Source organism: Thunnus thynnus, chromosome 9 (assembly GCF_963924715.1).
Source record: "Thunnus thynnus chromosome 9, fThuThy2.1, whole genome shotgun sequence".
Lineage (NCBI taxonomy): Eukaryota > Metazoa > Chordata > Actinopteri > Scombriformes > Scombridae > Thunnus > Thunnus thynnus.
The window spans coordinates 34,837,417-34,850,209 of NC_089525.1; the positions used below are offsets into that span (position 1 = coordinate 34,837,417).

The 12,793-nt window shown below is 41.1% G+C and overlaps 1 protein-coding gene across 1 annotated transcript in view; it reads left to right on the top strand.

Moving 5' to 3' along the window:
- Positions 1-12,534, top strand: part of LOC137188666 (NLR family CARD domain-containing protein 3-like) — a 59,971-nt gene extending 47,437 nt beyond the window's left edge. The window contains 10 exon segments of the mRNA XM_067598275.1: positions 564-665; positions 763-906; positions 990-1,109; positions 2,570-2,648; positions 2,810-3,041; positions 3,197-4,994; positions 5,101-5,274; positions 6,414-6,587; positions 10,433-10,476; positions 10,631-12,534. Coding sequence (XP_067454376.1) covers positions 577-665; positions 763-906; positions 990-1,109; positions 2,570-2,648; positions 2,810-3,041; positions 3,197-4,994; positions 5,101-5,274; positions 6,414-6,587; positions 10,433-10,476; positions 10,631-11,175 — 3,399 coding nt within the window. The 5' untranslated portion in view covers positions 564-576 and the 3' untranslated portion in view covers positions 11,176-12,534.
- Positions 12,535-12,793: the final 259 nt, after the last annotated feature.

Sequence of the window (12,793 nt, forward strand, 5' to 3'; positions counted from 1 at the left end):
GACTTGGAAAAAGAGGAACATTTCAAATGTTGAAGAGCTTTTCAAAGTCTGTCAAATAGAAGTGAAAAGTGATCTGATCCCCAAAGAAAGCCAGAGAAACAGCAACATGAAGTGTTTCCCTCTTCTCCTAAACTTCTGTAATATATAAACCTTTATATTTTATTTTCACTTGGTTTCTGTATCATATTATAACTGTGAAGAAAGTCAGACCGTCTGTTTCGGACTCGTACGACAGCTCTGAACTCGTCAATGTCATTCGTACCTCAGAGAGAAGTCTCAGAAAATTGGTGAAGCCACAAATTCTCTTAAATCACTCGTACGTGTCACTTAAGAACAAATCTGTTGGTTCAAGTGCTTCTTGCATGAGGCCCATTGTGAGCATTGTGAAAGTGATTTGTTAGATATGACACTGCAGCTCAAAGTGCCAACAACATGGAAACTGTCAGATGAGTGTATTTAGTATTGAAGTGGATGAGCTGCTTTCCTCCAGTCAGAGCTCTGTGTGTTTGTCACATGACTGAGAGGAATGATAAGAAATAATGTGTTGTTGTGTTTGTGTGAAGGTGTTTCTCTACTATGGATCAGTGTGAGGACAGAGAGGAGGGAGTCCCTCCCTCTAAAAGCTCTCCGTGTGGGGAACATGACAGCCAGACCAAAGCTCAGAGGTGAGATGAGGATCTCTAACTGTCCATCACTGTTCTCCACTCACATCACTCCACCATCATTATTCACACTCAGAGCTCTGTGTGTGTTGTGTTGAAGAACAAAGAGGCAGCACAGACCAGACTCTGCTGGACCTGGACCTGGACCTGGACCTGGACCTGGACCCAGCTGTGTGTCCATGAAGAGTGACTGGTCCATGGAAGAACCTTTAAATTTTAAACCTGGACAACCTGCTGATGGAAGGTCAGAATGTAAAGCTGCAAAGACTGAACAGACTTTTCATTTCTATCCAACATGCACATTTATCAGAGCTGTTGTTGTTTCAGGATCCAGTGGCAGAGACCAGACTCTCCTGGACCTGGACCCAGCTGTCTGTCCTTTAAGAGCGACCAGTCGAAGGATGGTTTCATTAATATGAAAGGAGGACGTCCATCTGCTGATCAGATGTAAGCTGTAACTGACAGTAAACGTCAGGTTATGCTAGAAAAGAACTGGTTTGTACGACGTGTTGTCCGACCACGTCAGTGAAAAGCCAGCCGTCATAGAGAGGGAGGAGACGTGATAATCATTTAAATATGGAGATAACAGATCACATGTTCAGACAGTCTCTCCTGGAAGACATTCATGGTGTTGCACTCGGTTGTTCATATGAAAACTGACATGATATGATTTTATTTATGCATTACAGACATAAAAAACATGTTTAAGTGAAAATACTTATTTCCAACATGGTCCCAAGATGTTAAAAGACAAAACACAAGAAATACAACATAAAACGAAATCACCACATATTGAATAAAACAATAAACTCTCACATCAAAACACAAAGTACAACAAAGACAATTTGATGGCTGAAGTAAAAATGGAATTGCAGATTTCATTATAAACCTGTGACCATGTTCCATAAATAAGTCCTGACCTGACTTCTATAAGCTCCTCTCATTTTTAACAGCTGGATGTGTAACAGAAGGCTGTTCCACAACATGGCAGCAGCTTAAAAAAAGGAACTTCTGGCTACATTATTCACTGGAGGGGCTTTATATGAATACACACTGGCCCTGGTGTTATAGCTATGCTGAGTATGTTCCATTGTTATCTGTGAAGTATTGAGGAGCAAACCCATTGATAATGTTGAACATATAATGCAACTTCTGTTGTTCCACTCTGAGCTGTACTGGCAGCAGTCCTACACTTCTGAATTCATCACCAACATGAGTTAAAGAGGATACATTTAATAAATACTGAATAATATTATTTTGCATCACCTGCAGTTTCCTCCTAAATTTTTACACTCTTAGATAATATTTTATCAACAATAGATTCACAGGACAGTGACTGCTCCAATATTATTCCTAAATATGACACAAAATATTATAAAATTTCAGTTTCATTACAAAAGATTTTCAGTGTATTTGTTCTTGACGTCTTTGTTTCAAACAGGATTGACTGGGTTGTACCCAAATGTATTGAAAGCTTGTTATCTATGAGCCACTCTCTCACACTTTCTGATTCATTACTAAGAGTTGTGAATTTCACTGACATCATTCCCAGATACCAGTAATGCAGAATCATCAGCATACAGCAGCAGCTTGCATGTCACAGCAGCTGTTGTATCATTTATATACATAAGAAATAAAGTGAGGGAGGGAGAGCTGTATGGAGGGTTGTTCAGAGCTGTTGGGACTAAACCAAACTCACTGATGAAGCAAAACACTGAGCTGAAAGCTACAAACAGACTGAGTTGTTGATTCTCAGTGAGATCAGCAGGATTAGTAAAGCTTTACCACTACAGGGAGTCATCTGATTCTCTGTTCACATCCAAATATCACTTGATGGACCTTTAGCTTGTGTTTGTCTCTGTGTGGACAGACATAATGTGAGCTCATTCTTCATGATTCCTCCACAGAGTGGACCAGGAGAGCTCAGAGGTTCCCAGTGATTAGTCTGCCCAGCAGCATCAAACATACCTGGACTCCATATTTATGGTCCGTACATGTACAACAACTACTTTTACATCTGTTCTGTTCACAATCATCTCCATGCTGCACTTTGTAGACCAGTGGATTGTCAGTCTGTCCAACATGGATCTGATGTTTGCTTCATGATTTCAGTTTGATTGTGTCATTCATATAGTATTCTGTTCCAGCTGCTGGAGGAGAACATCATCACTTTTGTGAAGAACGAGCTGAAGAAGATGCAGAGGGTTCTGAGTCCAGATTACCCAGAATGCCTAGAGAGTCAGAGGGAGGATGAGGAGGTGTTGGATGGTGAGGAGGAAGAGCAGAGGAGGAGCAGCAGCAGGGAGGCATTTCTGAAGATCACACTGCACTTCCTGAGGAGAATGAAGCAGGAGGAGCTGGCTGACCGGGTGCAGAACAGTAAGAGGATTTCTATAAAGATTTACATGATGGACAAATTAGACATTCACTGATGTCTCAAGAGATGGAGAAAAATATGTTTGATGTTTAATTAAATGTTTAAATATTTACTTTATACTTCATTTATTGATCCTTTTTCATGTGTGTTCATTCAGGGACTCATGCTGGCAGGTGTCAACGTAAACTCAAGTCTAACCTGAAGAAGAAGTTCCAGTGTGTGTTTGAGGGGATTGCTAAAGCAGGAAACTCAACCTTTCTGAATCAGATCTACACAGAGCTCTACATCACAGAGGGAGGGACTGCAGAGGTCAATGATGAACATGAGGTCAGACAGATTGAAACAGCATCCAGGAAACCAGACAGACCAGAAATAACACTCAGACAAGAAGACATCTTTAAAACATCACCTGGAAGAGATGAACCAATCAGAATACTGATGACAAAGGGAGTGGCTGGCATTGGGAAAACAGTCTTAACACAGAAATTCACTCTGGACTGGGCTGAAGACAAAGCCAACCAGGACATACACTTCACATTTCCATTCACTTTCAGAGAGCTGAATATACTGAAAGAGAAAAAGTACAGCTTGGTGGAACTTGTTCATCACTTCTTTACTGAAACCAAAGAAGTAAGAATCTGCAGGTTTGAAGAGTTCCAGGTTGTGTTCATCTTTGATGGTCTGGATGAGTGTCGACTTCCTCTGGACTTCCACAACAATGAGATCCTGACTGATGTTACAGAGTCCACCTCAGTGGATGTGCTGCTGACAAACCTCATCAGGGGGAAATTACTTCCCTCTGCTCGCCTCTGGATAACCACACGGCCTGCAGCAGCCAATCAGATCCCTCCTGAGTGTGTTGACATGGTGACAGAGGTCAGAGGGTTCACTGACTCACAGAAGGAGGAGTACTTCAGGAAGAGATTCAGAGATAAGAAGCAGGCCAGCACCATCATCTCCCACATCAAGACATCACGAAGCCTCCACATCATGTGCCACATCCCAGTCTTCTGCTGGATCACTGCTACAGTTCTGGAGGATGTGTTGAAAAGCAGAGAGGGAGGAGAGCTGCCCAAGACCCTGACTGAGATGTACATCCACTTCCTGGTGGTTCAGTCCAAACTGAAGAACGTCAAGTATGATGGAGGAGCTGAGACAGATCCACACTGGAGTCCAGAGAGCAGGAAGATGATTACATCCCTGGGAAAACTGGCTTTTGAGCAGCTACAGAAAGGCAACCTGATCTTCTATGAATCAGACCTGATAGAGTGTGGCATCAATATCAGAGCAGCCTTAGTGTACTCAGGAGTGTTCACAGAGATCTTTAAAGAGGAGAGAGGGCTGTACCAGGACAAGGTGTTCTGCTTTGTCCATCTGAGCGTTCAGGAGTTTCTGGCTGCTCTTCATGTCCATCTGACATTCATCAAGTCTGGAGTCAATCTGCTGGCAGAAGAACAAACAACATCCCGTTGGTCTGAAGTGTTCAGAGGCAAATCAACACGTTTCTACCAGAGTGCTGTGGACAAGGCCTTAGAGAGTCCAAATTGACACCTGGACTTGTTCCTCCGCTTCCTCCTGGGTCTTTCACTTCAGAACAATCAGACTCTTCTCTGAGGTCTGCTGAAAAAGACAGGAAGTAGCTCACAGACCAATCAGGAAACAGTTGAGTACATCAAGAAGAGGATCAGTGAGAATCTGTCTGCAGAGAGAAGCATAAATCTGTTCAACTGTCTGAATGAACTGGATGATCATTCTATAGTGGAGCAGATCCAACAGTCCCTTAGATCAGGAAGTCTCTCCACTGATGAATTGCCTCCTGCTCAGTGGTCAGCTCTGGTCTTCATCTTACTTTCATCAGAAAAAGATCTGGATGTGTTTGACCTGAAGAAATACTCTGCTTCAGAGGAGGCTCTTCTGAGACTGCTGCCAGTGGTCAGAGCCTCTAACAAAGCTCTGTAAGTACACAGACAGTTGGATTTATTTAAAAGATTTTTAAACATCTTTTAAAAAGGATTGAAACATGAATGATTTATTAAATATTTTTCCACATTTATTCTTCAGACTGAGTGACTGTAACCTCTCAGACAGAAGCTGTGCAGCTCTGTCCTCAGTTCTCAGCTCTCAGTCCTCTAGTCTGAGAGAGCTTGACTTGAGTAACAACAACCTGCAGAGTTCAAGAGTGAAGCTGCTGTGTGCTGGACTGGAGAGTCCACACTGTACTCTGGAAACTCTCAGGTCAGATCATGTTTGTCTCAAGTGATTTGAGATATTGCTCTAAACTATAAACACCATACAGTTTAAACAGCATCTCTCATATCGGTATTTCAGAATCTCCTTGTCATCAGAATTTTAAATATTATAGTGTAGAAAATCTGACATATGTGTCTGTACTTTAGCTTCATGTACTACCCAGCTCCTAGATATCATCTTTGATTGACATAAAGAAGCTCATCATGTTTTGATACTATGTGATTGATATTAGTGAATTACTTTTTATTCCAATTAATTGATTGTTAATCAATCAGTCATGTCTCTGGCTGGTTTAGAACAGAACACCAAAGATTGTTGCCAGTGCTTGGCAGAGATTACATATCATCAAGGTTTAGACCTCTTTTAACACAGATATTTTTAATCTCCTTGTTTATTATTGTCTCTTCAGACTTAGTGATTGTAACCTCTCAGAGAGAAGCTGTAGAGCTCTGTGGAGTTCTCAGCTGCCAGTCCTGTAGTCTGAGAGAGCTTGACTTAAGTAACAACAACCTGCAGGATTCAAGAGTGCAGCTGCTGTGTGCTGGACTGGAGAGTCCACACTGTACTCTGGAAACTCTCAGGTCAGATCATGTTTGTCTCACGTGATTTGAGATATTGCTCTAAACTATAAACACCATACAGTTACATAAAGCTATTGTCTTCTGGACTGAAGAGTCCAAAGTGTCCACTGGAAACTCTCAGGTAAGGATTCATCAATTTGTTAAACTGATCACCATTTAAATTGTGATTTATATGAGTAGATAAACACCTTGACATTTTCACTACTCAGATTATTTTCAGACAACTTGTGTGTTTAGACCCTGTGATCTTTCCATTAACATAATTTCATTATTTTTGTATCTCTGCTAGTGAGTTTTACTCACAATGAGGATGTGACAGTGCACCCCAACTGTTATGTGGTTAACCACCACTTAATTCTTCTGTTGTTTCAAACAAGGTTAAAACTCTGGATGATACTGAAACTGAGTGAGTGGGAGTCAGTGAGTGTGAGTGAAGGAGTCAGAAATGTTTCCTTACTGTTAGTTTTTACTTTTATTTCCACAAAATTCAGTCCGTATATGCCTCTCAGATCATGTGGCGTGTGTTGTTTTGTGTGTCTGCAGGCTGTCAGGATGTCTGATCACAGAGGAAGGCTGTGTTTCTCTGGCCTCAGCTCTGAGCTCCAACCCCTCCCATCTGAGAGAGCTTGATCTGAGCTACAATCATCCAGGAGTCTCAGGAGAGAAGCTGCTGTCTGCTGGACTGGAGGATCCACACTGGAGACTGGACACTCTCAGGTATGGACAGACAGGTGGACACTCTCAGTTATGGACAGACAGGTGTACACTCTCAGGTATGAAAAGTTTCAGCCTCACCTGTGACTGAATGTAAATGACAATAAATGATAGTAAAATATAAATGTGTTTAACTGTTATTATGGATCAAATTAAAGTCAGGAAGAGTCTGTCTGTCAGCAAGAAACACTTTAATGGAGGAAATAACATCATGAAAAAAAAATCTTTCTAATAAATAAAGAAAGTTGTTTATGGTTCTTTTGTTGATCAGACCGACAATCAACAGATTTTCAACTAGATGATGAATCAGAAAACAAATAAAACATAAAACTTGAAACACTTAAATTTAATCTGTAATCTGTCTCCACTTCGGTGTGAAACTGCAGTGATGTATCAGATCAGTCTGATCAGCTGCAGCGTCCAATCAATAACTGATATCCAATAAGGGGGCATGTCGGCTGGTAAAAGACTTCCGTGAAGGCCGCTCTCCTGTTTCCTCCTCGCTCCTCGGAGCAGAAATAAGAGACTTGGGACACTCGTCAAAATGGCGCATCAGGAACAACTTCCGGTTCAGCCGAGGAGCGATCAAATAAGAGACTTGAGACGTACCCGAGGGCTGCGGTGGAAAAGTCCCTCCTATTGTCTTTTCATAAACACTTTTCCTCGACCTCGATGGAAAACGTCATGAGGTCAAAGAAAGATGTGAAGGAGAATTCATGAGGACTTAGGAAAAGACAACCGCGGTGCTAAGAGAGTCTGACTGCACTCACACAGGGCTACGTCATCATGTGACGGCGGATGTTATTGACGTGGGTCTGCTGTGGTGAAACTACAATGTTCTGAAGACGGACGACAAAAAACACATCTTACATACTTCCCCCGGTAGTTCTTACCGTGTTGTTTCATGCAGGTTATATAAACGTGCACAACACAGTGAAAAATATCACGTCATTACTAAGGTCAGAATAGAATTTAAAAAAGGAAAATAGGCTACTGTCACACACTGAAACATTATCACATTGAGAATTATTGCTCACACTCACCCTCCTGAATCCCAATTATAGTATGAAAATAAAAGTTAAATGTATGAAAGATAAACAGAACATGTTACTACTGTTCATATCATCATTCTGAAGTTTCAAACATGATGAATTAAAAACATCATCTGACTAAAAACGTCTCATATCCCTTTTTCTTGACAGACAGACTTCTGTGTTCTGGTTAATATGCAGATGATGATCTATTATTATCTTGTGCATATAACAGCTTAACAACCACCACACAACTCAGTTAACACCTTGAAATGTCGACTTGTTTATGCTTTAAAGTTGTTCTGGTTGATCCAGACTGTGGGTCCGTGTTCTTCCGTCCAAACATCTGTTCAACTCGTTTGATAACAGGATGAACAAATATACATAAAACATTATTTTGTTGCTGTTTTTCATGTGAAGAAACAGCGTCTGGAGATTTAAATAATAAAGTCGCTGCTGTGTTTCGTGTGTAAATGTGCACAGCGTCTCTCTTAATGCAGATGATCCCTGCAAGTATTTAATAAACTCAAGCAGAAATCTTTCAACGTTACAGTCGTTTTAGTGCCAAATTCCCTCATTTTGTTCTGGGGTCCGTTTCACAAAGCAGGTTCAACAAACTCTGAGTCTAATCCTGAACTCTGAGTTGATCTACCCTGAGATAAGAAACTCTGAGTTTCCGGTTCCAGAACAGCTGATTTGAGTCAGTTTATTCAACTCGGAGTAGTTTCACCTGGAGTTAAGCGCGTGCACCACAACTATAAAAAGCCAGCATCAATGGAGCCCCGATTCAACGAGTCACCATGGCAACGGGGAAGAGGAGGGCTGCGTTTTTCGCCCCACCAGAATTAGAAATCTTAATGCGATAATACGGCAAGTTTGAACATGTTTTCAAAAAGAAGTGCAACACCGCTGCAGCTGCAAAAGAGAGGGAGACGGCGTGGGAGAACATCGCTGCTCGGGTCAATGCGTAAGTTTAAATGTAGTCCTTTGCAATCACAATAATATTACAGAGGAAAACTGCTTGATTGGTCGCCTATTAATTTATTTTATTTAGGTCCAATCCCGCGAGGGAGAAGCGCACTTGGCAGCAGTTTAGGATAAAATATAAAAACATTGTTCAAACAGGTGAGACCTCGGCATAATCTCATGGGGGAACCTCATTTTGATCATTTTTTACATTGTAAAGTAAATATTAAGTGGCTATTTGACTGTGCAGTTGTTTTATCCCCAACATAATGCTGGTTTCACACACATAAATGTCTTCTCATCTACATCATGTTCTGTTAAATAATTAATCCTATTTAAATTAACACAGACTTCTACTCAGCCAACAGAAAGAAGGCAGATGTCCGTAAAACGGGTGGTGGTCCAGCACCGCCACCTCTAACGGAGGCAGAGGAGCTGGCCATAAGCCAGACTATAGGAAGGCCAGTGGCTGGCTCCGACACTGTACAAAAAACTTCCGTTTGCAAAGAAACGCAGCGCAACATACAATATCTGCTGGGATGTGAGAGAATTGATTACGATTAGTAATGTTGCAAATGTAAGGACGGATTAGGTTTTGTATGTAGATGATGTGACGTGAAACGGTACCGCTCAAAAAGATAATTGTCTGGAAATGCTAGAACATCTATGCGCGGTCTGATAACCATCTCTCAACGAATATTTAATTCTCTGCGCAGTAATGCTGCACCTTCATCCACGGGATCGTTATCAAAAGGACATGCCATGTTAGTGAAAAAGTCGCCACCTACTGTGTCTAATGGACTTCTAATATACTGACTCTGATTTTTTTTTTAATGATTTTTTTAAATGACAGACGGCAGAACTAGGCTACGCCAAAACTCGCCTGCTGACTGAATGAATAAGGAAATCAAATAGAGTGTGTGGCTCTGAAAGAGGGCGGAGACTGAGAGAAACTCGAGGTTCATTGAGAAAAACCTGGTCCCGACCAGGTTAGGTTCACAGAGTCTGTTACTACGGTAACTGACCAAGAGCTTAAGTTACCCCTCTCTGTGAAACAGGCTAGAGTTATCCCTCTTTCTCTGGTTTGAGTTACCTCCCTTTTTGAAACGGAAAACTCAGAGTTTCCCTCATTTCAGGGTTGACAGACCCTGAGTTTTCACTAAACCTGCTTTGTGAAACGGACCCCTGATCCTTCTACTGCAGCTCAACAGATAAACACTGTACAGGGACAGAAAAAGTGGAAATCAGCTCAACATCATTGATTATTTAAATCTCCAGACACGCCGACAGGACCAGTTAGGATCTAATATTAATGAATGTTTATTGACAGTGTTTCCTGGTTGAGCTTCAGTGGAAGGATTATTAAATACCTGCAGTGATCAACTAAATGAAAAACAGGAAGCTGCAGTGAACTCACCTCAAACTCTTGAGACTGCAGCTGATTGTCAGCTGTAACCATCATGCAGGAATGTTCCACCTGTGTGAGAGGAAATAACTTGTCGGTCGTCCAAAGATTGTTGAGGAAAGACAAACAGAAACAGGCGGTTTATCATTTTCATGTTAGTGTGAATCAGTTTAAACAGTCCTGTCATCTGTTCACAATACAAACTGCTGAGTCTGACAAGAAAAAGTCTCATAGTTGACATGATTTGACTTTGAGACGCCTGTTTCTGATTGGCTGAATGTAGCTGCTGTTGATAGTCATCATGTGATGTGATGGACAGTTGTGTTGCCTAGCAACAGCAAAGCACCTCAGTGTGAGGATCAGAGCTGCTTTTTCTAGAGTGATGTCATGTCCATGTTTGCATGCTGAAAGAGAACGTGCTGCTCTGACCCCCCTCCTCCTTTCAGGCTGCAGCCTGCTGGAGTCCGATGGTTGACACCAATTTGGAGGCGTAAGTGTGTTTTTCATTTCATTTATCAAAACAAAGCAAACTTCAAACTGTGACATCACTCATTCACATCCTACTGAGGATGAAGATGATGTCATCATCAAACAGATGATAGATCAATAACTGCAGCTGTATTGTGTCTCGTTCTCTCCATCAGATTTCTGTCGACTCACACTGGATCCAAACACAGCACACAGAAAACTCAAACTGTCTGACAACAACAGGAAGGTGACACATGTGAAGGAGGTTCAGTCATATCCTGATCATCCAGACAGATTTGATCACTGGCCTCAGCTGCTGTGTAGAAATGATCTGACTGGTTGCTGTTACTGGGAGGTCGAGTGGAGAGGAAGAGTTCGTATATCAGTGAGTTACAGAGGAATCAGAAGGAGAGGACGCAGTGATGACTGTGTGTTTGGATGGAATGATCAGTCCTGGAGTCTGAGCTGCTCTGATGGTGGTTACTGTGTCTGGCACAATAACAGAGAAACATCCATCTCCTCCTCCTCCTCCTCCTCCTCCTCCTCTGTCTCTAACAGAGTAGCAGTGTATGTGGACTGTCCTGCTGGCACTCTGTCCTTCTACAGAGTCTCCTCTGACACACTGATCCACCTCCACACCTTCAACACCACATTCACTCAGCCTCTGTATGCTGGGTTTATGGTCTGGTCTGGTTCCTCAGTGTCTCTGTGTGGTCCGTAGGAAGAAGAGTCTCCTCCTGTTAGAGAAACTTTCTCACTGCTGACCAGATAGTTCAGTCTGTACAGGATCACACACAGCTGATGGTATTTAGTACCAACATGATCTCTCACTGCTTGTAAATGTAAACATGGTTTCCACATGATTGACAGTTTGTTTGTAAAATGAATCAAATGATAAACTGAGTCCAGTTGTTGTTGTTTTCTGTTGTTAGTGTATTAGAAAGGCTTGAACTGTAATGGGATAATGGGAATGGGATCTTCACAATGTTTAGTTGTAGTTCTTCTAGTAGTTTCATAGTAACTGTGTTACCTGATTCCTTCACTTATTTAGAGATCACATGACAAATGATGGTCAGAACAACAGGCCTCCTATTGGCTGGTTAAATGAACACCTCTAATGGTGAAGGCTGAGGCTCAGCAGCTGGAGTGTGGCTGCTTTTATGCTGCGTTCATATCATATTGGAATGATGCTAATTATGAGATTCTGACTTGTAAATAGAATTCAGGTCAACATTCAAGTGGTAATTATGAAGTGGAAAAGCTGAAAGCTCTGATATTTACTGGATATGCTGGATTATTGTCAATAACAGTATTTTTGAGCCTCATTCCACCAACTTTGTAATCATGCAGCCGTCTTGATTTGTTGTGTGACATGAACGCTGGCGAGTTGTAAACATGGGAATCTTTCCCGCCTCTACCATCCATCCCATATGATGTGAACACAGCATTAGAGATGAGAAGTCCAGGAGCTGTTGTGTGTTTCTGACATACAGGAAGTATTTAGTTTTACTCTGGAGTGTTTATTTAGTTCCTGTGTAGAGAATAAAGTTCATGATGATCAGTAGCTGATGTTAGTTTTCTCCATTTATTTTTGTGTGTGTGCATGTTAATTCATATCTAATTTCATATAGTAGATTGAAGGTATTTGACAGTTTCAGGACTGTTTAAAGTGTCAGTTTAATGTGTTTAGCTCACATTCAGTCTGACAGCTGTTGTTCATTGACTGTTTCTAAATAAGTTGTGCATCAGCAGCACTCAGCTGTCATGTGTGATTAAAGCCAGCAGGTGTCACTGTTTATTCCTTTGGTTAATTCATCCGGATTTGTTGAAAATAGTTTGTATTGAAAGGAGGTTTTATGTTTTTGGTTTCAGTTTCTGTGTAAATATTCATTTAAATATTCACTATAAATTGATTCCAGTTCGGTATTATTATTATCATCATAGCCGTTATTGTTATTTTGTATTATTTTGTATAATTGCAAGTCACTTTTGTATTTCCTCTATTTTTTCTATAGATAAACACAAATCCTCATCATCAGCTTTATGATCCAAGATGTTAATAAAGTCTATCTGCAAATACTTTTTACTATCTACTATGTTTCTATTTAATTCTTTTAATTTACTATTTAAATATCTTATAAATGGATTTTGTATTTCTCCACCAGGATTAATTCCTGGCAGTGTGGAGGACATTTAGAAACATTTAGTCCTTCATGTTTAATAAAATTTACAAAATATAGTCACGTCACAACCAGTTTGGAGCCAATCGTGGTCCAGTATGCGACTTACACAAGTGTGATGTGGAAACTTGAAGCCTCCAGAGCACAAACACTGAGAAT